General features: G+C 37.7%; 1 protein-coding gene across 1 annotated transcript; it reads left to right on the top strand.

The window, feature by feature from the left end:
- LOC133515791 (putative transporter svop-1) lies at window positions 1-27,868 on the top strand. The gene is made up of 10 exons (XM_061848378.1): window positions 1-154; window positions 14,589-14,747; window positions 15,695-15,857; window positions 16,857-16,978; window positions 18,375-18,619; window positions 19,516-19,664; window positions 21,526-21,694; window positions 22,762-23,045; window positions 23,696-23,823; window positions 24,916-27,868. The coding sequence occupies exons 1-10, from the start codon at window positions 97-99 to the stop codon at window positions 24,984-24,986; spliced, it is 1,548 nt and encodes a 515-aa protein (XP_061704362.1). The 5' UTR covers window positions 1-96; the 3' UTR covers window positions 24,987-27,868.

Raw genomic sequence — 27,868 nt, 5'->3', positions numbered from 1 at the left:
CGCGCTTTCTTTCAGTACAGTTTCAGTCTTGCTTTGACCACGCTCCGAGCTCCCGCGTCGCGCGGACTTTGAACCGTACAGTGAATTGGACGCGGGATGAGCGAGAATCGCAAAACGGAGGTAACTCCGTTTGAGGATGCCCTGGACAAGACGGGTAAGTCGGAACGGGAAGGGTTATCATGGTGAATTTTATAACACGCAAATTAATCATTGAAATAAACTTAGCTTCTCCCCCTTCTTCCTCGCGTTGTCCCGGCATTTTGCCACGGTTCATGGGAGCCTGGGGTCCGCTTGGCAACTAATCCCCATAATTGGCGTAGGCACTAGTTTTTACGAAAGCGACTGCCATCTAACCTTCCAATCCAGAGGGTAAACTAGGCCTTATTGGGATTAGTCCGGTTTCCACACGATGTTTTCCTTCACCGAAAAGCGACTGGTAAATATCAAATGATATTTCGTACATAAGTTCCGAAAAACTCATTGGTACGAGCCGGGGTTTGAACCCGGGACCTCCGGATTGAAAGTCACACGCTCTTACCGCTTGGCCACCAGCGCGCCTATTTAGCTTATCCCCCTTAACACACTTAAATTTCCCCTGAAATAAGAAATAATAGCTGTTAATTTGTGTGTGTTGTGTGATATCTACGAAAAACGCATTTTACCGATTTGTAAGACCGAATAATCCTAGAAGTGTTCCGTGAACAAAGTTTTGTATGGAGCTTGTAAAAATATATCCAGCATCTATAGATCCCGATACGAAAAAATGTTCCATAATTTCCATATCTTTTCGTTCTTTCCATTCCATTGCAATACACTCATATAGTCTATGAAAAATAGTGTGGGACATAAAATATTAGGATCAAAAGAGCTCGTGATTCTGAGCAGAAATAACATAATTTATAAATCAAAAATGTGTAGTGTACAACTGTACAGTCACCATCAGATATATCGGGACGGCCGAGGTTCTCAAAAATATCTGAACACGCACTCTAGGGCCTCGACAATAGAGGCGTGTTGAGATATTTGTGAGCACATTGGCCGCTTCGATATATCTGATGGCGACTGAACAACTTCAAATAAAATGCCCCATTAGAAGGATTAGTCTGGAGTTAGAGAGATTAAAACGTTAAATGTATTCAAGGAAAACTACTAATATAGATTTTAATAAATTATTGGAGACAATTTAACATGCATCGACCTATATATACACCGTGTTTTCATTGAATTCCGTTAACTCCGTTAATTACTACGGGTAAGTACGTCTAAGGAAACTAAATAGCAGTTTAAAAAATGTTGCATATAGCGCTATTGTAATACGGGCATTACATTTAATTCAACCAAATAATTGAAAACTGTGACATATCTATGTCATTTCAAACATCAATCGACCGAGATAGTACTTCGTTTAGTAGCAAATGCACAAACCTTTACTAAACACTAATCAATTTGTAAATAGGCCCTAAGGCAAGTGTATACGCCGGTAAGGGCCTTATAAGATAAAAATAAATTATTAATTATCTCTGAAATGGACTTAAATGGAGTTAATTAGAATACCGGTGTCTTTGAGAAAGTTACTTAATTTAAGCTCAGGTATGCACCCTTGAAATTAACGGAAATAAAAAAAACATGGTGTATAGATATATACACCATGAGTTCTAAATGTCTGGAAGAGATCGCTTTTTAGCGATAAGACCGCCTGTTGTTACCTGAGGGCCTACCGCGATCATGTTCGACGTGTTGCCTCTCTGTCGCACTTATATATTTGTACGTAAGTGTGACAGGGAGGCAACACGTCGAACGTGGTTCGGGGTAGGCCCTCTGGTTCTATTTTCCTTTATAATTCATTTGTAGTTTTACATGTATGTAAAATGTATAATTGTTGGTGCAATAGAGAATATTTACTTACTTAATTACCCATATAGATAAATACATATTTAGATACATAGATATCATCTATAACTTAAGACTAATTGTGATCAACACACAAATAAATGCCCTTACCGGGATTCAAACCCGGGACGTCCTGCTCCGTAAGCAGAGTCACTACCGACTAAACCAGGAGGCAAAAACGTCTTGATTGTACATATTGATCTTATTAGCCTTACGGCCCAACGCAAATTGCGATGTGTTTTGATGCCGTCGAACGTTCCAGAACCGTCCCGCCGGAGAATATCATGAGCAGAGGGCCTACCGCGAACCACGTTCGACGTGCTGCCCCCCTTTCACACTTACGTACGAATTTACAAGTGCAACAGAGAGGCGACACGTCGAACGTGGTTCGCGGTAGGCCCTCAGAGGCCGGAATTCTCGGGCATTTTTGAATTCTCCTAGGGACTTCTCATTCATCGACTACCGATATACATATATCGATACACAGTAGAATACAACATATTTAAATTAGAGGTAAATAACAGGCAATCTTAGAAAACTTTTGAGTAGTAGAATATGTGATTGAGAGATACGCAATAAAAACATTGAAAACTGAATAGTTAATAATTTCACATTTAATTACTTCAGTTCACTGTATTTATTTTTCAATTGCATGTTCAAAGTCCGTTTTCATGCTAACAAGTGTAGCATTAGTTTCTTTGTAAAAGAAACGATAATCATATTTTTCCATATTATTTTGTTAAATTACTTCTTTTACAGACAAATATCCATTAACTACTAACTGTTTAATATATTGTGTTCTTAAATTGTATCGATATCATCATCATTGGCCACATCATCGGTTGTAGATGCTTTTTGCGGCGCTTGTGGGTTTATGGGGCTGGGCATCGCCGTTGGCTATAAAGTCCTATAGCAGCGCGACATTTCTTCCCAAATCGATCGCATACAAATCGCGAGTCCGCAGGAGGTGGTAGAGCACGACGAAGACTTTTCTGCTTAAGGTGCTCCAGCCAGTCATCGTCGTGCTTTGATATTCCGACTTTAATGTCGTAACGCCATTCCGGTCTCATTTCGACGCATTTCTCCCAACCGTCGGTCCCAATGTCAAAACTGTCCATGTCCCGATTACAGGAGTCCTTTAATTTATCGATATATGAATATCGGAACTCGATAAATGAGAAGTTCCTATGACAGTTCAGAAATGCCACGAGAATTCCGGCCTCTGATTATGAGCGTTCGTCTTCTAGGCCAATTCGAATGTACGCTGATATCAGAATGACATCAACCTTTACTTCAACTTCAAATTTTATTTGCTGAAAATGCACGTATATACAAAATCAGAAAAAATAAAATATATTTACATAATCCAAACATATTTACAGATATACAAATAACTTAAATATGAAATTAAAACATGTCGAAACAAAACTAAAACTCGTGGTCATCTCTGGTTAATATAAAAAGCTAGCGTGTTTTATAACATATAGTGATACAACACATAACGACAATATTTCATTGCAAGTTTGAGAAATAAAGTTGTTCTTGTGCAGTAAGCAAAAGACTTGCTTAAAATCCAATTTTAAGGTTCCGTAGTCAAATAGGAACCCTTATATTATTTATATTATATTTGTATATTATTAATGCTAGAAAGCGGAAATGTGGCATTGCATGGATATCGATACATAAATCACACACGGCGACAGAACGGTAAGTGTTTTTTCACTTCAGCAGCTGGAACAAGGGTAATTTGCTGATTAAAAACAGTGAGCAAAATAGCATTTTACTCACTGACAGACAAAATAACATTCAAGTGACCTTTATATTCGAATGTCATTTCAACGTGTGGGGCCTAATATATAATCAATCGTAAAAATTAATTAATGAAATGAAAGTTTAAAATTTAATAAAAACACCATATTTTACGTATTTTATTATACAATCAAAATAATGAACTTAAAAAAAATACGCAATTGTTATGCAAAGTAAATAATTCTACTATTAACGATCTCTACTATAGTTGACAAATACTTGTATCCGCAATTCGGACCGGATCTTACAAAGTTTTTTTTTACAAAAAAAAGTTGTCGATTGAATTGTCAATTAATGTTTGTTACTTTATTATTTCCGTACTATTTTATTGAAATTTCTTTCGTTTTGTTTTATTGCGGTTAAGAAAACATGAGTGAAATAGTGATGAAGACGGATTACATTTTTTCAGATTGTATTTTTACCTTTCAAATATGTTCACACTGCTGTCGTGAAAAATTTCGTGTACTTCACGAAATCATAGTTATTTACATCTCGTGCGCTTTTGAGTCCCTTACTGCGCTCAAGATTCTAAATAAGATTCACTCCCTACGCTCGTGAATATATTATAGAATCTTTCGCTTGCACGGGACTCAAAAGAAGCACTCGAAGACATATCAAACTTTGCTCTCTTGTTGTAGAAATAACTATTTTTTTCGGTATAACCCAATGGTGTGGGGTATCTTTGGATAGGTCTTCCAAAACGAATACGTGTCTCCAGCAATCATTCTTTGATTAAGTATTTTCGAAAATAATCACTCCGAGAAAAAAATATGTCCCCCTCTATCTTTCGAACCATATATGGATCTAAAAAAAAAGTATAATAAAAGCTTAATAAATACTTAGTTTAAAGAAAACTATAGCTAACATGAGCGGTCCACCCGTTTTTGAGTTATTGCAAAAAGCTTTCTCTTCTTAGTAAAAAGACGTACAAATCGCTGCGAAGGTACACCCTTACAGCGCGGCGTACGTGGGCGATGACTCGCGAATGCGAGTGGCGCGGCGCGGCGGCCCAACGGCATTCGGAGATCGCCCACGTAGGACACTTCCATAGGTATCAAAGGATTGAATTCCCCCGCGCCGCGCCGCGCCGCTTCGCGTTCGCGAGTTATTCGCTCAGGTAAGACACTGCCTTATGCTTGTAATACATAATATGCTACTTACGAATAGCCTCCATTTCGCCTATTCTAAAATAACGTTTACCTCGGAACCCTACAATGAGCATGACGCGACATGTTCTTGGCCGATTTTTTTAATCTATCTAAAAAAAACTTAATTCACCATACTATAATATAAACAAGGCATGTTAAAGAATTTTGTCGGCTACAGAAATTATCCGATAAGGTGTATCGGACACACATACACGCAATAAAACATGTCAATTGGTGTGATTTGTTCAAGCTGTTATGTTTAATGTATTGGATTGAAGAAATTTGCAATATGTACTTACCTTACCAGTCACCTGTGAACAAGATGCATGTAACTACGTCGGAATATCGGGAGTTCAAAAACAATATAAAAACAATATAAGGGAAGTGGGACGTAGGATTAGGGAGAAGACCTCTGATGCCCGCGCGGGTTCGTACCTGGTGCAGAGGTTGGCCATCGCTATCCAGCGCGGTAACGCGGCAAGTGTGATGGGCACCTTTGCACCCGGTGCAGCACACGGAGGTCTAAGAATAAGATAAAGGAGGAATAAGATAGTAGTTTATTTATATATTATTGTTTTGTGTGTAAAAAAAAAATTATCGTTAAGTAGAATTCTTCGCATTTAATTTGTTACCTTTGTCATAATTATTATTATTATTATTAATACTTTGTCAAATTTTAGTCAGTTTTAGTAGTAAATTAGATAAGGGGAAAGACAGTAACAGTTTGTTATGTCACGCAATTTATACAAGTAGTCTTAGTTAAGTCATCGACTCATTTTAAAACATGGTTTATTGGAATGCTACGAAATCCTTCGTCATTTTGTTGATTTAGATGTAATATATAAAAGGTAATCACGGTTTATATCCCGGTCAATTTAAGTCTAGTGAAACTAACCGTGAATCATTCAAAACTGTTATGTACTTACCTATCTTCAATTTTATATTATTTTTATATCTCATGCACTTAAAGTAGGTCATAGTTGATCTTTAAAGTGCGCAGAAAGTGATACGTTTCAGGTCTAGTGCAGAAAAGTAGTGTATTTGTAAAATATACCCTATTTCCCCGCCTGGAACAATTTATTTTTGCTTTCTTTTCTTGAATTGTATTTACATTGATAGTCTGAGACATTTCTTACTTTTCTGCCGTACCAATAAGGTTTGTAAATTTTGTAATATACAATTTTTGTGCATTCATAAATAATAAAACCGGCTAAAAGTATGTATGGAAAGATCTTTAAAAGATCGATAACTAAACGACATGTCATTTTTTTTTAACAATTATATCCTGTATCCCTAGTGTAACTGTGATCGACATCATAACGTGACGAACGCGTTTGCGTTAAGTGTCATTTTGTATAGGATTTTGAGTTTCCAAAACGTCCCGCTTGGCGCGCTCTTTCGAAATTCAATACAAAATGAGACTAAACGCAAACGCGTACGTCACGTTTGGAAATCGAATTTATTTACACTACGGGTACAGGATGCGAAACGACCTGTCAAAATTGACGTTTGTTTCGATTCCGCTGTAATCCCAATAAGATCTATCTACAATATTGGACATTGGTTGCCCGAATCGAGCTGCTTCTGTCATACGACATACAAACGATATCTAAATGAGAACTTATCTAAACCAGATCTTATCGTTATCGTATCTTATTCTTCGAATCGGGCCGTTAGTCTCATAAGTACTAAAATAATCATAACTGGTGTGATGACCTCCACTCAACCCATATTTGATCACTATTAAGACCGAACCCTGTTTGGATTGCTAGTTTGGCCTTCAATTATATTTTGTTCCTAACAAATATGCCTATCCTATTTATTTTCCCTGTTTTTTTTTTTACGGGCGATTTTATAGATATACGGCCCGATTCAAACAATGCTTATAAGAATTCACAGCGATGCGATACCGATCTGTCAGTGTCAAAAGTGACATTATCCAACCAAAAAACGACACTTGATACTGGCAGATCTGTATCGTACCGCTGTGACTTTAAACAACGTTCGGATTGGGCCGGTAATCAATTATATATCATAAAATTCATAAATGAAGCCATGTACTGTTGCTGTACGAAATATAATTTTTGGCTAAATCAACTTTTTTGTCAGCAAAATTTTACCTACTTTGACTAAAAGTAATCTTCTTCTTCCTCGCGTTGTCCCGGCATTTTGCCACGGCTCATGGGAACCTGGGGTCCGCTTGACAACTAATCCCAAGATTTGGCGTAGGCACTAGTTTGACTAAAAGTAATAAAAAAAATATTCGGATTTTATGTATTTTTTTTTTCTTATTTTATAATAACAGATAAACAAGCTACGTTATGAATTTTTTTTAAATCATGATTTGATATTTTATAACTTGTTTAAGAGCAGTGACCCAGGGGACAAAGCTGTCTCACATTTTTGTATGAAAATAAGGGTTCGTCCACTGGGTCACCCAATTTTTAAATACAAATTTAACGTATTTTTATTTCTGCCGGATCTGGCATATATATCAAGGATCTTTTTTTCATTTTGACTGAAAATGTGTGTCATCTAACTTTTAAACCATGGCTCTAAAAATATGAAAAAAAAAATCGTCCTTCAACTTCAGGTCCAGGCGTTTTTGAGTTATTGCACAAAAGTATTTTCTTCTTAGTAAAAAGATGTATTACAATGCGCTACGACGTAATAAGTTGTACCTTATGCTTGTAGTGTACATGATACTTACTAATTTAGCCTTTTCTGACAGAACGAAACGGAACCCTACACTGAGCAAGGCCCGATATGCTCCTGGCCGATATTTCAAAATATAAAATTAAAAAATAACTTTACAGTATCAAATGTACCTGTTATTAATGTGTACGCATTTAGTGGATTCTCTTGACTATCGGCCCGATTCAAAGAATGATTAAGACACGTTTAAGATCTTGGAAAGATCTTTAAAAGATCGATAACTAAACGACATGTCAAAATTGACGTTTATTTTCGCTGTCATCCCAGTAAGATTTATGTACAATATTTCTTACGTCAAAGTGACATTGGTCGCCCGAATCGAGCTGCTTCATACGACATACAAACGATATCTATATGAGAACTTATCTAAATCCATTCTAAATCAGAACTTATCGTTATAGTGCCGTATGGGCCTCGTTCGATTCTCGGAAAAGACTGTTTGATTGAACAATACAGTACGTAACAGAAATTGCCATTTTCCTAAGAATCCCTACTGCCACCGTTTACACATTGCTTCGTAGAAATAAGAAAGTATCAGGACCCCTAGTGTACATTTTTCGATAGCGTGACGTGACGTACGCGTTTGCGTTAAGACTCATTTTTATGGGATTTAGAAATAGCGCGCCAAGCGTTTTGGAAACTCAAAATTTCATGCAAAATGAGACTTAACGCAAACGCGTACGTCACGTTACGTTATCGAATAAATTTACACTAGGGGTACAGGAATACTGGCTACGTTTCTGTAAAATCTTAAGTTGCTTCTGTTATACTTGCAGGTAGTTTTTTACATCCTTACTATCCCTAATTTATTTATATAATATATTTTTCGTGGTTTGGGAATTGACTATAGGTACTGTCAGCATCAAAAGTAGCGCTACTCGCTCGGATCAAATAACGTTTCATAAGTATCTACCATTTTGTAACAGCCTAATAAAAAGTGATGTCTTTAATATAGAACAACTAAGACTGTAAAAGATATACTTTTGAGCGCGAATTTTAGAAATTTATCTATATTTCCAAAAGTTATCCGGAATGTCAGATACTTTTGGCGCGTTGTTTCATCCGCTACTTTTGATGCTGACTGTACCTAAGTAGTACAAGTTTTCAGTATGAGGTCAATGTGGAGAAGGTCGTCATTTTTAGGGTTCCGTAGCCAAATGGCAAAAAACGGAACCCTTATAGATTCGTCATGTCCGTCTGTCTGTCCGATTCTGTCACAGCCACTTTTTTCCGAAACTATAAGAGCTGTACTGTTCAAACTTAGTAAGTGGATGTATTCTATGAACCGCATTAAGATTTTCGCACAAAAATAGAAAAAAAAAAAACAATAAATTTTGGGGGTTCCCCATACTTAGAACTGAAACTCAAAAAATCTTTTTTCATCAAACCCATACGTGTGGGGTATCTATGGATAGGTCTTCAAAAATGATATTGAGGTTTCTAATATCATTTTTTTCTAAAATGAATAGTTTCCGCGAGAGACACTTCCAAAGTGGTAAAATGTGTGTCCAAAGTGGTAAAATGTTGAACCAGATCTAGTAAGTAGTTTTTTTTTAATACGTCATAAATGGTACGGAACCCTTCATGGGCGAGTCCGACTCGCACTTGGCCGCTTTTTATTTTTATTTTTGGTTGGGTTTTGATATGGCAAGAATTCTCGTATACCATTTCACTCCTGCTCTACCGCCCTAAGCGAAGTTAGAAACGATGAAAGAGCTTATAGACGGTCTTACCCGCAATAGATTTTCTTGATATAGGACTTCATAGCTTTTGACTATTGAAACAATTCATGACTAACCTAACCGAATACAAACTATTAAGAAAAGTGATACAATCGTTCGTAATTTGCAATACAAACAAAGCATATAATTTCGCAGTATTCAAGTATATAAATGATTATTCAGCTGTTGTTCATTAAACTTCTTTTAAACTAGAATATCTTCTGTACCCCTAGTGTAAATTTGATCGACATCATAACGTGACGAACACGTTTGCGTTAAGTCTCATTTTGTATAGGATTTAGAGTTTCCAAAACGTCCCGCTTGGCGCGCTCTTTCTAAATCCAATACAAAATGAGACTAAACGCAAACGCATATGTCACGTTTCGAAATCGAATTTATTTACACTAGGGGTACTGATCTCTAGCATAGTCGAAGAACTATTGTAACAAGTATTGATCGTGTCATTGACGAAGACGTGTGTCTTGACGTTTATTGTCATGTTATTAAAGGTAAGATTTGACAAATCTGCGCGTCATCGTGAATGACATGAACTATAATAAGCACACGGCCTGATTCGAACATTCATCATTGATTAACATACATACATACATATAATCCCTATTTTCCGAAGGGGTAGGCAGAGACCACGGATTTCCACTTGCTACGATCCTGACATACCTCTTTCGCTTCCTTCACTTTCATGACATTCCTCATACACGCTCGTCGGTTTAGGGTGCTCTTGACCTGGCCTTTCTTCAGGATTTCCCCGATTTGATCAGAGAAAGTCCGCCGAGGTCTACCCTTTCCAGCTCTTCTAATTCTCCCTTATACACTCTCTTTGATAACCTTTTTTCACTCATTCTTTCCACGTGTCCAAACAATCTCACCATACTTTTCTCAATTTTTGTCACTACATCTTCGTTCAGTCCACACTTTTCCCTTATCACACTGTTCCTAATTCTATCTTGTAATTTTACACCACACACACTTCTCAATGCTCTCATTTCCACTGCATTCACTTGACTCTGATGTTTCTTCTGCCATACCCAACTTTCGCTACCATACATAAGTGTAGGCACCAACACCCCTCTATGCACAGCCAACCGTGCTTTTTGCGACAGCTTCTGGCTGCTCATAAAAGCGTCGAGTGCCCCATTCACACGATTTCCAGCATTCACTCTCCTTTCAATGTCTTCATGTTTACCGTCCCTAAAATTATGGCTTAAGTCCAGTGGGACTATTTCGCCAGTATCAAGGTATTAGAAGCTTTAAATACGACTAAAATTGTATTGTTAGTACAAGACAGAGGACGGTGATTTTATTCGCTCTTCTAAAGCAATAGCTAAACTTTACAAGTAGCATGTGGACTATCGGCTTTTGACTCCACATTAGTTTACTGCATATACTTTAGGCAAAGTGTTAATGAGCAAAAAAACAAAGGAATTAATCACGAGGCTAATTATCCTGCTTTTGGTAACTGTAGTTACCAGCTGTCACCCTTATTTTATCATAATGATAGAAGTCACTGAAAAATATGAAGCATGTGAGTGGCTAATGGCTATCAAGATGGCGCTCAACAATGCTTATAATAAATAAGTCACAGCGGTACGATACCGACCTGTTAGTGTCAAAAATGACGTTTTTTAGTTGAGGAAATGTCACTTTTGACTCTGACAGTTCGGTAACGTACCTCTGTGACATATTATTATTAGTATTGTTCGAATCGGGCCGCCATTTTCTTCACGGATCTTTATAACCGAGTAGCAGAGGGCCTACCGCGAACGCCGAAGTTCCCATATTGCGGGCATCTTTCTCTGTCACTCTAGATACGCCTTAATTGGGCTTAAAGAGATAGATGCCCATACTTCGGTGTTCGCGTTAGGCTCTCAGGAGTCAGGCGCATTGATGTCAAAAGAATTTGAACCTTTTGTACAGTAGTTATATTATATATTTAATTGTCTGTGCCAAAGAGGCAAGAATCGGCGGCGAATTAAGCGCGTATTAAGAGTCAAAGCAATTTTGAATCTTATTTAAAGTAGTTACAGTCCATATTTAAATAAGAGCACCAATCCGCACGCAATATCTACGGTACAAAAGGTTGAAATTTCTTTGACGTTTGATGTGATTAAAAAATCATCTCGTGCATCTGTGGCACTTAAATATCGACTTTAACTCATACAAAGAAGGTTCACATTTCTTTAACGTTTGATAAGAAACCATAAAGGCCATGTTACACTGGTTACTTATACTTACGCTCGCGTAGTAAACGTTAATTGTAAGCGAATGGACACAAAGGCACAAAGGTTCTGCGTGATGGGTGGCTCGGAACAATAAAACAATGTCGAATTTATTATATTAGGCGATATTGCTAGTCATGTACATAAATAAAACAAATAATTGTTACATATAAACCTAGCGGAATCATAAAAAGTGATCTTTTTGCATAATAGGGTTGTTTCCATCTACAAGTCTTAGGGCAAAATAGTATCCCAGTAAATTCCCTAAGAACATGTTATACTACGTTTACGGGACCCCTAATGAGCATATTTTTGTAAATATTGAATTTAAAATATCTTTTAACACACGTCACGTGACTCAAGTCGAAACGACATTGAAGATTCTGGTGACGTCACAACTCACGGTTTGACACTGGGCTATAACCGCGAAAATCGAAGTTCGCCATTGCGGGCATTTTTCTCTGTCATTCTAAGAAATTCTGTCGTCTTAGTAAGAGTAAAAGAGAAAGATCCCCACAATATACGATTTTCGGTTTTGGCGATAGACCCCCCGTTGTCTGTTCTCGTACAAATTTAATACTCAAGCCGTAGCCATTTTGGTGGTGGGCAATTAATTGAAGCTTCGATATCTGCACTAGAAATTAACATCACAGAAATGGTAATGGATAATGAATACTTTATGATATATAATAACTCAATTATTACAGAAAATATATTTTATTAGTTGGTTAAAAACCCACACGCACGCATACACAGCTTGCCCACCACCTAAATGGCTACGGCTTGAGTATCAAATTTTGTACTGAGAATAGACAACGGGGGGCCTTGGTGTTACGTGTGTATGTACCTATATACTTACTTTACTCTTGTCGATTTAAAACACTCCCTTCGGTCGTTTTTTAATTTATCGCCACTCGTTGCAAATTTACTATTTTTCGCACTTGTATCGTAATGTACTATAAACCTAAACCTAATATCTCCCGCACTGGGGCATGCATCTTATCCCAACTTTATCGGGCAATCTACCCGTTCAGCAAGTGAGCTCAAGATACTTTTAGTGCTACCCAGAAGCCTTCGCATCAATGATGAAATTAAATATAATATATATACATATATAAATATTATATTAATATAATTGATATTGATAGTCACGCCGCGTGATTTTTTGCTTTGTTTTTTGCTCATTAACACTTATTGCTTAAAGTATAATTATCGATAGCTTATTAATAATTAATTAGAACTATTAAGAACTAAGACCTTTTTCATTGTATATATTTGTGAGTCAGCAAATGTAGCACATATGCTAAAATATACTAACTTATGTGCAGCAAATTCGTCATGACACGACTAGCGAAGATGTTGTTTTGCTAAAAAAAGCACTTTTACGAGTATTTCATCATGTTGATACATGCGCATATAACACAAATGCACTCATGTTTTCAGATTCATAAAAAAAAATCGTTTTATTATTTTTTCATTGCATTGTTCTGTAGCTAGATTTTTATTTATATATCTGTGATTCCAGAGTTTAAACGCATACTTAAATTGCTAATGTTTAGGACAAAGGTTCAACATAATTTCATGAACATTTATAATGGGTATTGTGAAGTTGCAAAATATATGAGTCATTATGTTAATTATAAATTAGGACTCAGTTCACTCACACATCTTATTGTTTTAAGAAAAGCTTCCCCGAGCCATTTTCCTCGTTCTCAATATAGGTACTTACTTATTTTACCTCGCAAGATTTTTCTTATTCTATGCAAATACAATTGACCATAGAAAACATAAAATTTAGCGTAAAACATTACGGCTGGTATTATTATATAAACAGTACCCCTAGTGTAAATATTTTCGACAGCGAAACGTGACGTACGCGTTTGCGTTAAGTGTCATTTTGTATGAGATTTTTGACTTTCCAAAACGTCCCGCTTGGTGCGCTGTTCAAAAACCCATACAGAATGAGACTTAACGCAAACGCGTACGTCACGTTTCGCTATCGACTAAATTTACACTAGGGGTACAGATTACAAGATATAGTTAAATTTAACATAAAAAAATTACCACCACAAATAGTAATTGATCACTAAAATTAAAACTCCATTTTAATGTGAAATGTTAACCAATACATCTTGTTATGCTTATAACAAGATGTATTGGCTTAAAGCATATGACACCAAACTAATAATTAATAACCCTAAAACAGTAAATGATAACCAAAATTAAAACACAAAATTTAATTAAAAATTTCATGCAAACATTTACCACCTTGATATCCTATTAAATTAATTAATCCACTTCGTCACCTTTTTCTCGTAGCATTTCGGTTCTGTGAGGATTGCAGTTCTAACCTAACCTAACCCACTTTTCTGATAGCAGTTCGGTTCTGTGAGGATCGCAGTTCTATCCTAACCTAACCCACTTTTCTGATAGCAGTTCGGCTCTGTGAGGATCATTTTACTTTATTTGGTCATATTTATCCATTTGATGGTAATCATATTGATTTATTTAGAAGACATTATTGCATTTATTTGCTCTTCAAAATTTGGTGATCATTACTTATATTTGGTGATCATTACTTATATTTGGTGATCATTACTTATATTTGGTCTTTTAATACAATTTGAAGTGCATTCGTGATTAAAACAGCTACTTGTGTAATTTAGACCTTACTTTTTTGGTGTTTACTATATTTTTTGGTAGGTAATGGAGATTTTTTTACACATAAACATTACACATACAAACAAAGAGACAACAAAGTATTAGAAAACGTGCTACTTGTACAAAATGAATGAATTCAACCCTTAGGTAAAACCAATTCAAAAAGTGATTTAAACTTTTAATCTAGAAATATTTTAATAACAAAACGTCCGTGAGACAGACATATTAAATATGTTAAAACGGGTCACTCGCGTAACGCTCGACATGTTTCCGTACCGAGGAGTGTCGTCAGGAGCTTGCGTTGACGGACCGGCGCAGTCTGCGGGCCGCAGCCCTCAGCGCCCGATGATTCGGCGCGGGCGCAGAAATCTAGAAATAATTAGAATACATAGTATACATTTTTACAGGCAACGGAGTATACAACATTCTACTGGTGATCACATGCGCCTGGATCCTAATGGCCATCGGCGTGGACCTGTTCGGGTTCAGTTTAGTGGTCGCTACGGCCTGTGACCTGGACCTTACGGTCGCTGAGAAGGGGATATTGACATCACTACCTTTTGTGGGTAAGTCTTAGACTAAGGACGTGTATGTGTGTGGTGTAGACTGTTTTAGATTCAGATTAGTGGTAGCCTGTAATGCTCTGAGGTGGTACCAATAAGCATGTGACTCAAACATCAGTGTTACTGAGGAAGACATTTTGAACATCGCTACCTTTTGTACTTAATGCAAAGTAAAAATAAGTTTTTGGCAATAATTTCATTGGTACAAGCTTTTATCGCTGACTGTACTTTTCTTTCCATAGGCAACTAATACTCATCGAGCAAATTCTAAAAACCCCAAACACAATTAGGGTGCGTTGTTTTATCACAGAGTTCCTATGTCCACCTCTTGTCTCCATCATCAGATCAGCTCGATGGTACCATAATATTGCATTATTACCCGACTTTTACATGTATGCAAATTTTCAGCTCAATCGGAAACCGTCAAATTTAACTTGCAAGATTTGATTACAAGCAGACAACGGTCAGGTGAAAGTAAATAAAAGCTTGTAAAATAAAATAATAATAATTCAGTCGGTATACGTATAACAAAGCAACTGCAAAGCAACTTAACATTAAATTTTATAGATATCATAATTTTTCACTGTCCGACCCGTACCCATTTTGATCATAGAAAATAAAGAGTAGAGTCAGCCAAGCTAAGTTAGCAGCGATTTTTAAAGCCCAGATGGTGCAAGTGTTAGTAACCGGCAATTTCATAGAAGTTTGACGTTTACAATAGCGCACCGCCTGGGTTTTCGAAATCGACTCTATTTCCTGAAGTCTTACATAACTGAAATTTTCCAAATCGCCAATCATCTTCGAGAAATCAGGAACATATAAAAAAACCGAGGATCTGTACGGATTGAGAACCTCGTCCTAAGAAATCTTAAATTGGTTTAAATCCACCACACTTCGGCAATCCGGACATCAACGAAAGAAGGTAAATAAAATACCAACATTGGTTCCAGGTATACTTCTAGTCTCCTATGTGTGGGGCTATGTGTCCGACACGCAAGGCCGACGGTTCTCACTGGTGCTGTCTCTGCTGGCGGCCTTCGTGCTGTCATGTCTCACCAGCGTGTCTCCCAACTGGCTGTTCCTCGGGATAGTCAAGTTCCTCTCTGTCTGCTTGTAAGTTTGCAAGACCTATTCACCAATCTCACGAGGCTGAATGCCTTTATACTTCCATTACAGCCTTCGCCGCGGGGGGTTGTTATCGCCTTCTGTCAATTTCGATGCTGCAGCGATTATGACTTTCAATTTGTCACTCATTTTATCATGGAAATTAATACATCGGAGGCATCGATATCGGGACAGTAAGCAGTTTACAATATCCGAACGTCACCATTACTGAGAGTTTACATGTATCATATTTTTAAATGCATAAAATATATTATTGAAACAATCTTTCTAATTTATTATTCACATACATCATCAAGATATAATGCCTACATCCTATTTTAGAAACGACAAATAAATTTTCTGAACGCCTAATACCGGCCATCAAATTATAATTTAAGATCGATTGTTCGAGGTATAAATAGCTAAATTATGATACGATTCCGCACGAGGCTGATTATTTAGCTAGGATATTAATATGGCCTTTAATCACTTTGCGCTGATCAATGGGCCTTGCTCAGTGTCAAGTGCATGTTGTTAGTTGCTACCCGGTTGTGTTTATATGGCTTCTTGTTGGGAAATAGATCGAAGTACGAGTATTTTAGTTCATTGATTTGGTTTTTTGGAATAAGTTTTAAAACTTTATCTAATACAATTTCGAATCTCATGAGTACTTGCTAATATATAATTGATTCATTTGCGTTTTTCCCGCAACATTTTTACTCTGCGATTGGCATTTTTCGATAAACAATTATCATCTTGGCTTCGTCCCATGGGATCAAATGAAGTCGTAATTTAAAAAAAATCTATACCATGGCACACCCATGTCAGTAGAAAAAGGCGGCACATTTATAAAAAGTATACTCGAAGGCTTGACTTCCAATAGAAAATATTAATTTCTCGCCTTTTATTACTGACAATGTGGATGTGCCAGAGTTTAGTTATCTTGATCAAAATGTTTTTGTAAAGAAACTGAGCTGTATATATTAAGTATACTCATATTTGTTCCAGCTCATGCGCCGCGAATTCGGCCACGTACACATTGGTGGGTGAGTCGTGCATCCAACGCGTGCGCAGCAAATACATGCTGTTGATGACATGTCTGCTGCTGCTGTCGCCTGCCGCTGCAGCTGGTGAGTTCATTTATACTTCTGAAAACTGATAACTCAGTCATATTACTTCTTTTCGTGGAGCGAATGAGACACCTTGCTCAGGAGTATAAGTACCTATATTCTGACTTATATTAACTGTATGTAAAAATAAGTGTGTGCATAAGGTATAGTACAAGAGTGCATCACGATACAAGGCAGGCAGAAGATTGGATCATGATTCGATCTATTGTATAAAAATTACCTGGCCTCGGTCTTTGGTGGAAAGCTGTGGAAAGTGATAGAGATATTATTGCAGGGGATGACAGCAACTTCTCTATAAATAGAAAGAGACGCTCTATGGCCGGAGACCAAGGCCTAACAAATTCCTACAGTAGTTCTCAAGTATTACTCCTGTTCAAGTATATTCAGGACTGCTATAAAAAAATACTCGTAGTTATTGTTCCGTGTAAGTAAGGTATTTTTACGAGCTTTCACCTTATTCCTAAGGGCCACTTGCGCGTTATAGAGATAGCCAACTAACTCCGAGTTGACCTTTTTTACCCACTTTTAGGGTTTTAATTGTGTGTGCATAAGCGTACAAGAGTACATCAAGATATAAGTAATAAATGTCCGACAGGACCCTAAAGAGCTGGCATCGAATCGACCAAGGTGGACATCTTCATCAAGCTGCACCGACAAGAGCCCTGCTCTTAAATTAAAGAAGAAGAAGGAGGGTTTTAATTGAGCTGAATTTGCGCATATATTGTTACGCTTATCTAATGACAGAGGTCGTTAATAAAAATTACCTGGCCTTGGTCTTTGGTGGAAAGCTGTGAAAAGTGATAGAGATATTATTGCAGGGGATGACAGCAACTTATCTATAAATAGAAAGAGACGCTCTATGGCCGGAGACCCAAGGCCTAACAAATACCCACAGATGTTCTCAAGTATTACTCCTGTTCAAGTTTATTCAGGCCTGTCTTTAAGAAATTACTCGTAGTTATTGTTCCGTGTAAGTAAGGTATTTTTACGAGCTTTCATCTTATTCCTAACGGCCACTTGCCAACTTAGCCAACTAACTCCGAGTTGACCGTTTTTACCCACTTTTAGGGTTTTAATTGTGTGTGTATAAGGTATAGTACAAGAGTACATCAAGATATAAGTAATAAATGTCCGACAGGACACTGGCATCGGATCGACCAAGGTGGACATCTTCATCAAGCTGCACCGACAAGAGCCCTGCTCTTAAATTAAAGAAGAAGAAGGAGGGTTTTAATTGAGCTGAATTTGCGCATATCTTGTTACGCTTATCTATTGACAGAGGTCGTTAATGTCATAGAAAACCTTGGTGACGCTGATGATATTGCCATAAATTCTTTTATGGCGTTTTCTCAATATTTTAACGTCTAACTGATACAAAAAAATTTAATCTTTACAGTCCTCACCTACCCAACCCTGAAGCTCAAATTTGCAGCCGAGCTTACCTGGTTCCACGTAGTCTTCACCCCCTGGCGACTTCTCATCATCGTCCTGGCCATACCCTCTGGCATCGGCGGCTTGGCCATCTACTTCTTCCATGAGAGCCCCAAGTTCCTGGCCAATATTGGCAGGAAGGAAGATGCGTTGGATGTCATGAGGAGTATCTATGCTTTTAACCATAGGTGTGCTAAGGATAGCTTTAAGGTGAGTTACTTAGTTTTCCTAGACGCTCAAGTCGACATTTTTTGTGCCTTTCTCGCGTAGCGTTACTCTAACCACTCTAGCATCCCTAAGAAATACTTGAGGATGCCTTAGACTTAGACCCTAGAATGGTCCGACCCTGAGCTGAGGCGTTTGAGACTTTAGTTTTCTATAGAAAGCGTCACGTGATCAACAAAGACTCATCATTGAAAACGAAGTGTCGGGAGCCTCGGCCCGGACCCGAACTGTTCTAGCTAGAGTCATCCTTTAAAATTTGAATCATAATGCTTCTTAAGATACATGATTTGTTTCAATTTAATTTTTATACCGCGGTGTAAATTATTTTCTTGTCTTGTGACTAACACTACTGGATTTGTATTTTATTTATAAGTATCATAGTTATAACGAGGTAACATTTTACGATGTCCTGACGAGATCCTGTAGACTCTGAACAAATAAATGGCAATGAATTTCATTGGGATTAAGCTAAGCAGGCTTATAGTGGTACCTCCACACTTTGTTACATCAAACTCAGTGCAAACTTTGCTAAGATGGTCACTACCGGTTTGTTGTTGTGTGTTAAATTCCGTCTATCTATAACTTTTATAAATGTAAAAAAAAACAGTACCTAAAGTCAATGTGTGGAAGACCATCTACAAGCTCTTTCGTCACTTCTAACTCTTGTGTTTGTACACACACTCCACTTACAGAAAGTCGATAAAGCAGAAGGAGTGAAGTTCTTCCTTTTTGACTAAGTCTGAGCAAATTATGTATTCAAATATCAGTTCTTGTCATATGACGGTTTACTCAAGCAAAAAAAAAGGTCATGCCGGACTTCAACATTGACGTTATACTTACCTACTTATTGTTATAACGGTCTTTATAAATCCTCGTTCCAGGTAAAAGCCCTCGAGCTAGGCGAGGAGCCGTCGCGCAAGCAAATGTCCCTCCTCCGCTCCATGTTCGAGCAGAGCGCCCCCCTCTTCCGCCCCCCGCTGCTGTGGCGCACGCTGCAGCTCTTCTACATTGTCGCCGTGGTGTACATCACGTGAGAACCAGGTTTTACACATGTATATAACGTAACCCGTACTATTGTGGCTGGGACTAGCAGTGGTCACCGAGGGCCAACAACTTAGGCATTTTTATGAGTTAAGGTTCAGGCGAAGCCCCGAAGTTTGGAGCGTTAAGACGCCAGTTGTCTCATTTTTTTTACCCTGATAGATTTGGCAATTGACACGCGACGCCGTTTTAAATTTTTACCCGACTACGAGATAACCCGTTAACCACAAGGTTTTGATTGATATTAAGATATTAGCATGAGCGCTCCAGTGTCAGGTTCCTTCGGCAGCATAATGTCAAAGTATTTGAGGCGCGCTCCGGTGACAGACGTTCTGGATGGTTTCGAGGCAGACTGCGCGCACTCCAGTGCCTGGAACCTTTGTGACGCTTGCAAAGCGTACATTGTCACGCGCCTTGACATATAGAGTTACGCAAGTCGTGGTAAGAGATGCAAGTCCTGCAGGCGCATTACCGCTTGTAGTATAGCGTGCCGTGCCGCTGGACGCGTATGACTCGTAAAACTTGATAATGACCTTTGGGGAGGAACAGCATAATCCTTCACCTTCATCTGTCAAACATCCCTGGCCTGCTTCAATACTGTGACTAGAGATATCTAACACCGACAATTTTCTGTCCATTTCTGGATCGATAAGTGATGTGACTCAATATTTACTTGCTGGACCAGCAATGTACGGCGAATTGGCACTTTCAGGTGACAATTCTCAGCATTGTCACCATGGCGAAACAGGGGCCTTCTGTCTGTTGTCACAATTAGACTATACCCCGCTTGCAAACAATGGGCAGCCAACCCTCTAGTTTTATATAACCTTGAATCCGACCAAACGTCGCTGTTTGACTTTATGCCTCTATTTGCACAGTCTGTATTTGACAAATACTTACTATTGATGAATGCATTGTCTACTGAAATAACCCTCAAATATCGATTTAACATAACAGTATATTCTAGTTCTAGCGATGAAACAATTATACAGGGTTCCAAATGCTAAATATACCTAAAAAAAATTATAAAGTTATTTTCAATTTTCTTACTTCTCACACACTACCTTCCGCCTTTTGTAGTTAAATCGTAGCTTAACAAATATTGTTTTCAATTTGAGACATTGATTTTCCTGTCCCGGATAATTTTTGCATGAAGTCTGCTGACTTACAGACTCATAATTTCTAAAATACCTCAGACACGTGTATTGTATAATTTGGACGGCCGCCATAGGCAGGGAGCCAAACTCTCGGTTTCACCCAAGATAAACTATGGAATTGATCTATAAGAGGCAAATCTGTACGATCTTGGCATGGACATAGACGAGATTTGGAAACGAAATAGTTATAAACTAAAATAATAGTAGTGTTTCTACTTGAAATAAAAACAAATTAAAATATTTTCTAAAAATAATACTTCTAATAGTAACGAAATAGCAAATAAGAGATATTCGTTACTTTCCTAAAAAACAACAAAATAACAATTGAACTTACTTCTTTCTCATTCAAAATTATAATTTAGCACACAGATTATGTTAAGGACATTATTATTCGAACGATATAACGTCGGCTGAGAATATGTTTGTGCCATATACTTTTTTTTGCAAAATCGTTTTTTAACGATTCCTTAAATAACAAAAGGTTTTAAAAATATATTATTTTTTTAAATGTTATGCCATATTTGCATTTTACTAGGATCATCTACACTCTATTAACAGAAAATAATCAAAAAATTGTGATATTATCAAACTTTTGTCTTGAATTTTATAATTGATTTTCTTATTTTCTCACATCCAAAAGAATTCATTCCCTTCTGATTTACTTATTGTATTTAAATTAATTATTTTTTGCAGTAACAACAGCTTCCTAATATGGCTACCGCAGATCTTCAACCTGGTGATGATGTCCATGGAAACTGGGACGGCAGAGGGCAATAATATCTGCACACTCATCTCACATCGCAACATTACACGGAATATTACGGATAATTACAGTAATTCTACGGCGGGTACTGTTGAGATTGTGAGTTTATATTAACTTTTAATAATAAACACATTTAATAGTGAAGGAACTGCGTAGGTAGGCAATAAGATAAAAAAAATCATCATGAATGGATCAAATAAAAGTTCTCCTTATTAAAATGGTTTAAAATTACAAGCACAACTTAGTGTGTCATGAGTGCAAGAGGTTCTGATATTGCGAGAGGATCTGAGACTACTGGGTTCGATTCCGGGTAGATTAGATTCACAACTTTTCTCAAATTTTTATACTACGTCGGTGGCAAAAAAGCATACGGCCTGCCTGATGGTAAGCAGTCTCCGTAGCCTATGTACACCTGCAACTCCAGAGAAGTTACATGCGCGTTGCCAACCCTAACCCCACCCCCCCTCGTTGAGCTCTGGCAACCTTACTCACCGGCAGGAACACAACACTATGAGTAGGGTCAAGTGCTATTTGGCTGCGGTTTTCTGTAAGGTGGAGGTACTTCCCCAGTTGGGCTCTGCTCTAGATCTGGAATGACATCTGCTGTGCTGTGCCCTACCACACAAGGCGAGATGACATTCACATTGCCCATACCTCTCTTTTGGACGTAGTTTAAGGACATACCCGGGTCCAAAAACAAACTAACAATCTCTACATCTTTAAAATTATTTACGTAGTTGTTCACTTTATGGACACATATTTGTATTAACTTTGATTATGTGTTAAATTTGATACTTTTACATAAAATGGAATATTTAATTTGATATATGGGAAGGAGGCACTTGACTATGCATATGAATCGTGTTCTGTAGCTTTGGCTAGGATCATTGTTATTAGTCAGCTGTAGGCAGTTTAGTATTGGACTTTATCTGTCCAGAGTTTAGAGCATTTAACGAACCGGAGACGCCCTACCAGTGTCCTAATGTTAGTCTATAATTTTCTGTACAATATCAAATGTATGGCCATTTGTACCTTACGTATAAATAACCATGTCAGAGGGGTCAGCTCTTAAAGGCGACTCCGGTCGATTAAATGCTAAGGTCTAGAGGAAAAGTTTAGATCTGTCTAATCATATTCATTGTTCACTTACTATTTTTTCTTTCCAGTCCCCAAACGCCTGCCTCGGCTACATAGAAGACAACGTGATCCTCACCCTCATCGCGTCCCAAGCCGCCTTCTCATTCCTAAACTTTATCATCTCCTACCTCCCCAACCACCGCAAGACCGTGTTATTGACGATCTTATCCCTGTCATCTTTGAGTGGTGTTTGCTGTAACCTGATGCCGGAGCCGGTCTCGAGCGTGTTCTTCTTCGTGTTGTTTACGTGTACTTGCCTAGGGATGGGGATTTTGGCGTCGTTTTTTGTGGATTTGTATCCGACTTCCTATAGGTAAGCACTATCCTATAGGTAGCCTACAGGTAAGCATACTTACGAGTATAACTATGGGGAAAGGTAAGAGATATTGAACAGTATAATAAAATTATCGCTTCACCTACATTTTTAGTAGGTAAACACAACGGAATTTTGTGTAAAATATTGTAGCAACTAAGTCTGATGGAAAGAAGGAAAGCCACGAATAGATCGGAGTGGAAAGATTTGCTTGACTAGGCTAAGACCCACCTGCGGCTTTGATGCCTCAGACGATGATGATGATGATACGTCTGGTGGGAAAGATATAATAATATGTTCGTTTTTGTAATCCTTCTCTAGCTGGGGTGTGAGGAAACGACACATACCGAAATCATGTTCAGAGTGGCGATGGCGGTTAAAGCTACAATTAAACATAGTCAGCAGCTTAAGGAGCTAAGCGATATACCTAGGTGTTCAAATTGAGCAAAACACAATTTACCAGCTATTTACTTATATTGCAAACAAAAGAAGAACATGTCCCAGATCTTTTGAATACTCCACCCGCTTATCTATTTCTGCTGATGGCTATACTTTCAATTCACATCAAAAATGTGTTCAATTCAAATCAATCTTTGGCTTACTAAATTATGTTTGGTCTTTGACACTTAAGTTAATATAAATATTTTCAGAGGAATGGTGGCCTGCCTGAGCATAATGGTGGGCCGGAGCAGCACTTTCATTGGTATCAACTTGGTGGGAAACCTTATTTTCCACCACTGCCAAGTCACCTTCTATTTCTGGTCACTACTGGTTTGGAGTAAGTTCAAAAATAGACCTTAAGGCTCAGTCAGCAGAGTTTTTGAAAAATCATAGCGCTTTTTTAGAAAAATACGGTTGCCAAAAATTTTATTAATAGCAGTCTTGGGGCCTTTTTCTAGTAACTTCATCTATTATCTTCTATAATCTGTGCTGCTGTGAAGATCAATATTAAATTGGATTTTACGCCGATTAAGTAGATAGCACAAGTGTTGGTCGAAACGTTCATGCAATAGACCATTAACCATTACAAATTGAACCGTAAACTGATTATTAATCGTCAATTGCAATTAACGTTCGGCCAGCACTGGATAGCACCTAAAATAATACTGCTTAAAATATTCTGGCAATCGCATTTCAAAAAGTTTTATCTACTTGAAAGGTTTTCTAATTTATTTATGTCAATTTAATTTGCTTTTAATTTAAAGTTTATATTGACGTGCCATAATAAAAAAAACCGCTGGTGGCCTAGCGGTATGAGCGTGCCACTTGCAATCCGGAGGTCGCGGGTTCAAACCACGGCTCGTACGAATGAGTTTTTTGAACTTATGTACGAAATGTCATTTGATATTTACAAGTCGCTTTTCGGTGAAGAAAAACATCGTGAGGAAACGGGACTTATCCCAATAAGGCCAAATTCACCCTCTGGGTTGGAAGGTCAGATGGCAATCGCTTTCGTAAAAACGAATGCCTACGCCAATTCTAGGAATTAGTTGCCAAGCGGACCCCAGGCTTCCATCAGCCGTGCCATAAATGCCGGGACAACACGAGGAGGATGATTGACATGCTTCAATAAAATTATCTTTAATAGTTAATCAACAATTCAAGGAAATCAATTCTTTTTTTTTTAAGTAGTAAAATTCACTCACGAAGGAGCAGGAAATAATTATTTCATATAGAAAAAAATGTCACGAGTAGTTTGACCAAAATCTTCTTTGCATTGCTGGCTCGGACGCCTCAAACAGCTGACAAAGGGTATTGCATAATTCTATTAGTGATTTTACATACAAAATTAACATTTCACAATCCGGCCCAGAGTAGGTGTTTAATGACGTTATACATTCGTTGCTGACTCTCATACTATAATTTCCAGGTAGCGTAGTAGCGGCTTGGTTCCTGCCGCCCGACAAAGTCAAGCCTGAAGTTAAGATCACTGCTATGTAATTATGCACCTTACAGTTATTGAAACAAGGACTGTCTGTGATTTTAGGATAGTGCCGTTAGTACAATTAAATGCCCTCCAAAACGAAGGTACAACGCTTGATACACGTACCTTACATAATTCAGTCCTAACTAGAAACCTAGCATCCTAAAAGTTCCTGGTTAGTTCAGTCAGACTATACTTATTAGGTTACTTTTTTGGATGCTTAATTACATATGGTGATAAGTCATTTAGGATGCTGAATTATGTAAGGTCTCATGCCTTTAATGGTGGTGACACACTAGCTGTTTATAACATCGTGTGACTGACAACATTGTCCTTGCCGCACAATATAACATTTACAGCAAGTGTGGGAACAACACAGTTAAAGATTTTCCTGAAAGGGTGTACTTAAGGAAAATAAGGCAGAAAATATTCGTGAATTTAGATCGTATCATTCACGAAGACGCGTGCCTGAGCAAGTTAGATTAGACAAATGTGCGCGTCATCGTGGACGAAACAAACTATATGGTCAGTAAACTATTACGTCGATAGTTTACTTTAAAAGCTGTGACGTACAATGCAACGCTATGTACGAAATTAAATAATGTGGTATGTATAGCGGCGGCTGATAGGAAAATCCGCCCGATCGTAAAGTTTTGAAGGAACTTACATTAAACCAATAGATAGCTAGGATAGGTTCGTTAAGTTGCTCCAGATGTCTGAAAGGCAAACTGTCCAGAAACAGGAGCTCCGCTACGCGGCGCTTCGTCGACTCAGGGAATGAGACAATGACTCACTGACTCAATAACTCGTTTCACTATACGCCTAGAAATTTCATGATCTAGCGGATATTGCGATCGGCCGCCGACATGTACAACTATTACTTTAGTGTACATGAATCTTTAAACGAACTCTCCGTCGGCCAATGTGTTAATCCAAATGTGTCGATTACTAGTGGGTCTGCAAGGGTGTCCAACATGACAATCGTACATCGACAAACGCTAATCTTTTGCATACATTATTTTACTTTCAACTTTTTCTAACGACTGCCAATTGGATGCCCCTGGGTGTACTTAAAACGGCGTCAGTATATTACATTATGCGCTGTAAATATTTAAGTTTATTGTTAGTTAATAATTACCATTGCTGTATAGGTAGTTAGGGAGTGTAAGATGTTAGAATATATGTGCGAACGTGTGATTTATTTCTTGTTAAGGTCAATGTGAAGAAATGAAGAAGACCGTACATCAGGTAACACCGTCTACATGCTCTTTGATGACTTTTATAGATCGTGTCATTCAAGAAAATGCGTGTTTTGACTCTTATTTTCATGTTATAAAAGGTTAGATTTGACAAATCAGCGCGTCATCGTGGATGACACGGACTATATATATTATAACTCTTGCTTTTGTACACATACACTTATAGAACATCGGTACAGCAGAAGAAACTTAGCTATTCCTTTCTTTGTGTGAGCAATGGACACATGTATACACAAATACGAAACTTCTTAACCCTATGACGATCTTCCCATTAAAAAAAACGAAACTTTATGTTGCTTTTATTGTCGTTTAACAAACAGCTCAAGCGTATTCCAGTTTATATTTAGGTTATTTATTAGTTACGATGCAACGAATACAACGTGAGAATTTAGCCGTTGGCTCTCGGTCTATTTAGTGATCTAACTTAATTATATTTTAGTGAAATTATAAATAGACTTATATCAATATAAAGGCCAAACCACACTGGAGACGTAACGCAGCATAACTTCGGTTCCTTAGGTATACGTGTGCTTGTACCTGCCGGTTCTGGGCTATAACCGCGAAAATCGAAGTTCGTCAACGCATTTTTCTCTGTCACTCTAATTACAACTTAGTGAGAGTAAATGAGAAAGATCCCCGCAATTTGCGAATTTCGGTTTTCACGGTAGGCCTCCAGACTCAGATCATAGAAAGTACTAGATGGCTGACGGAGGCGTGGCGCGTGTCGCCGCGACATGGCCACATCGTGGCCATACCGGCCCGCCGTAAGACAGTAGCAAATTAGCTGTCATTGAACAATGTGCGCGTCAATTTTATTGAAATGCCGAATTATAGCGTTATTTTGTGTCGAAATAGGAGTGCATCCAAAAACTATAAGGATCATGGAGTTACATACCACATTTTTTTTCACGTATTAGTCAATAAAACCACACATTTTAACAAATAAATCCAGTGACATGTGATTTTTCTGAGTCAGACCATGTTGTCATACAAACGCGTGGCAATTTATCTATGCATCCTACATTGACGCTTTGGCATGGAAAACTATTTGTAGTGTCCATAGCAACGGCGCAATGCATTAAACCGCTAACGATATTCACAGGGGCATTATTATTTCTTGGTACGACCGCCAACCGCTCCCTTCATTGACGCCGCGAAGTAGAGTGGTGCTCGTGCATATAATTGATCTTTGAGCGTTATCGATAAAAATGTTTGGATATAGTGTGTATGAAAGTAATTATTTTTCAAGTAAAATTTTATATGCACCTAATGTTTAATTTAATACTTATTAATTTGGTTTAAAAATCGAATAGGTAAGCCAAAAAATAAACTGATTTAATTAAGTACAATTTATTTATAACATTATAGTTTATACCTATAAGTATATTTTATTCAGGTTCTTAGCAACGATTCAAATAACTGCACTAGGTATAATCAAATATGTTCATGATTGCAATTTTTTTCAGTTTCCCGAAAAATTCCAGTATTAAAAAAAAATGGATAGATGCTACAGGTAGAGGGCCCTAACTGGTTTACGAGCGAGAAAAGTGTTATTTGTTTGGATCATTTTCAAGAAAAATGTTTCCAGTTACACTTCACCTCATTTATATAACGATAGAATATAAATATGTTTAAAATAA

Source organism: Cydia pomonella, chromosome 3 (assembly GCF_033807575.1).
Source record: "Cydia pomonella isolate Wapato2018A chromosome 3, ilCydPomo1, whole genome shotgun sequence".
NCBI lineage: Eukaryota > Metazoa > Arthropoda > Insecta > Lepidoptera > Tortricidae > Cydia > Cydia pomonella.
This window is presented reverse-complemented; position numbering and strand designations above follow the sequence as displayed.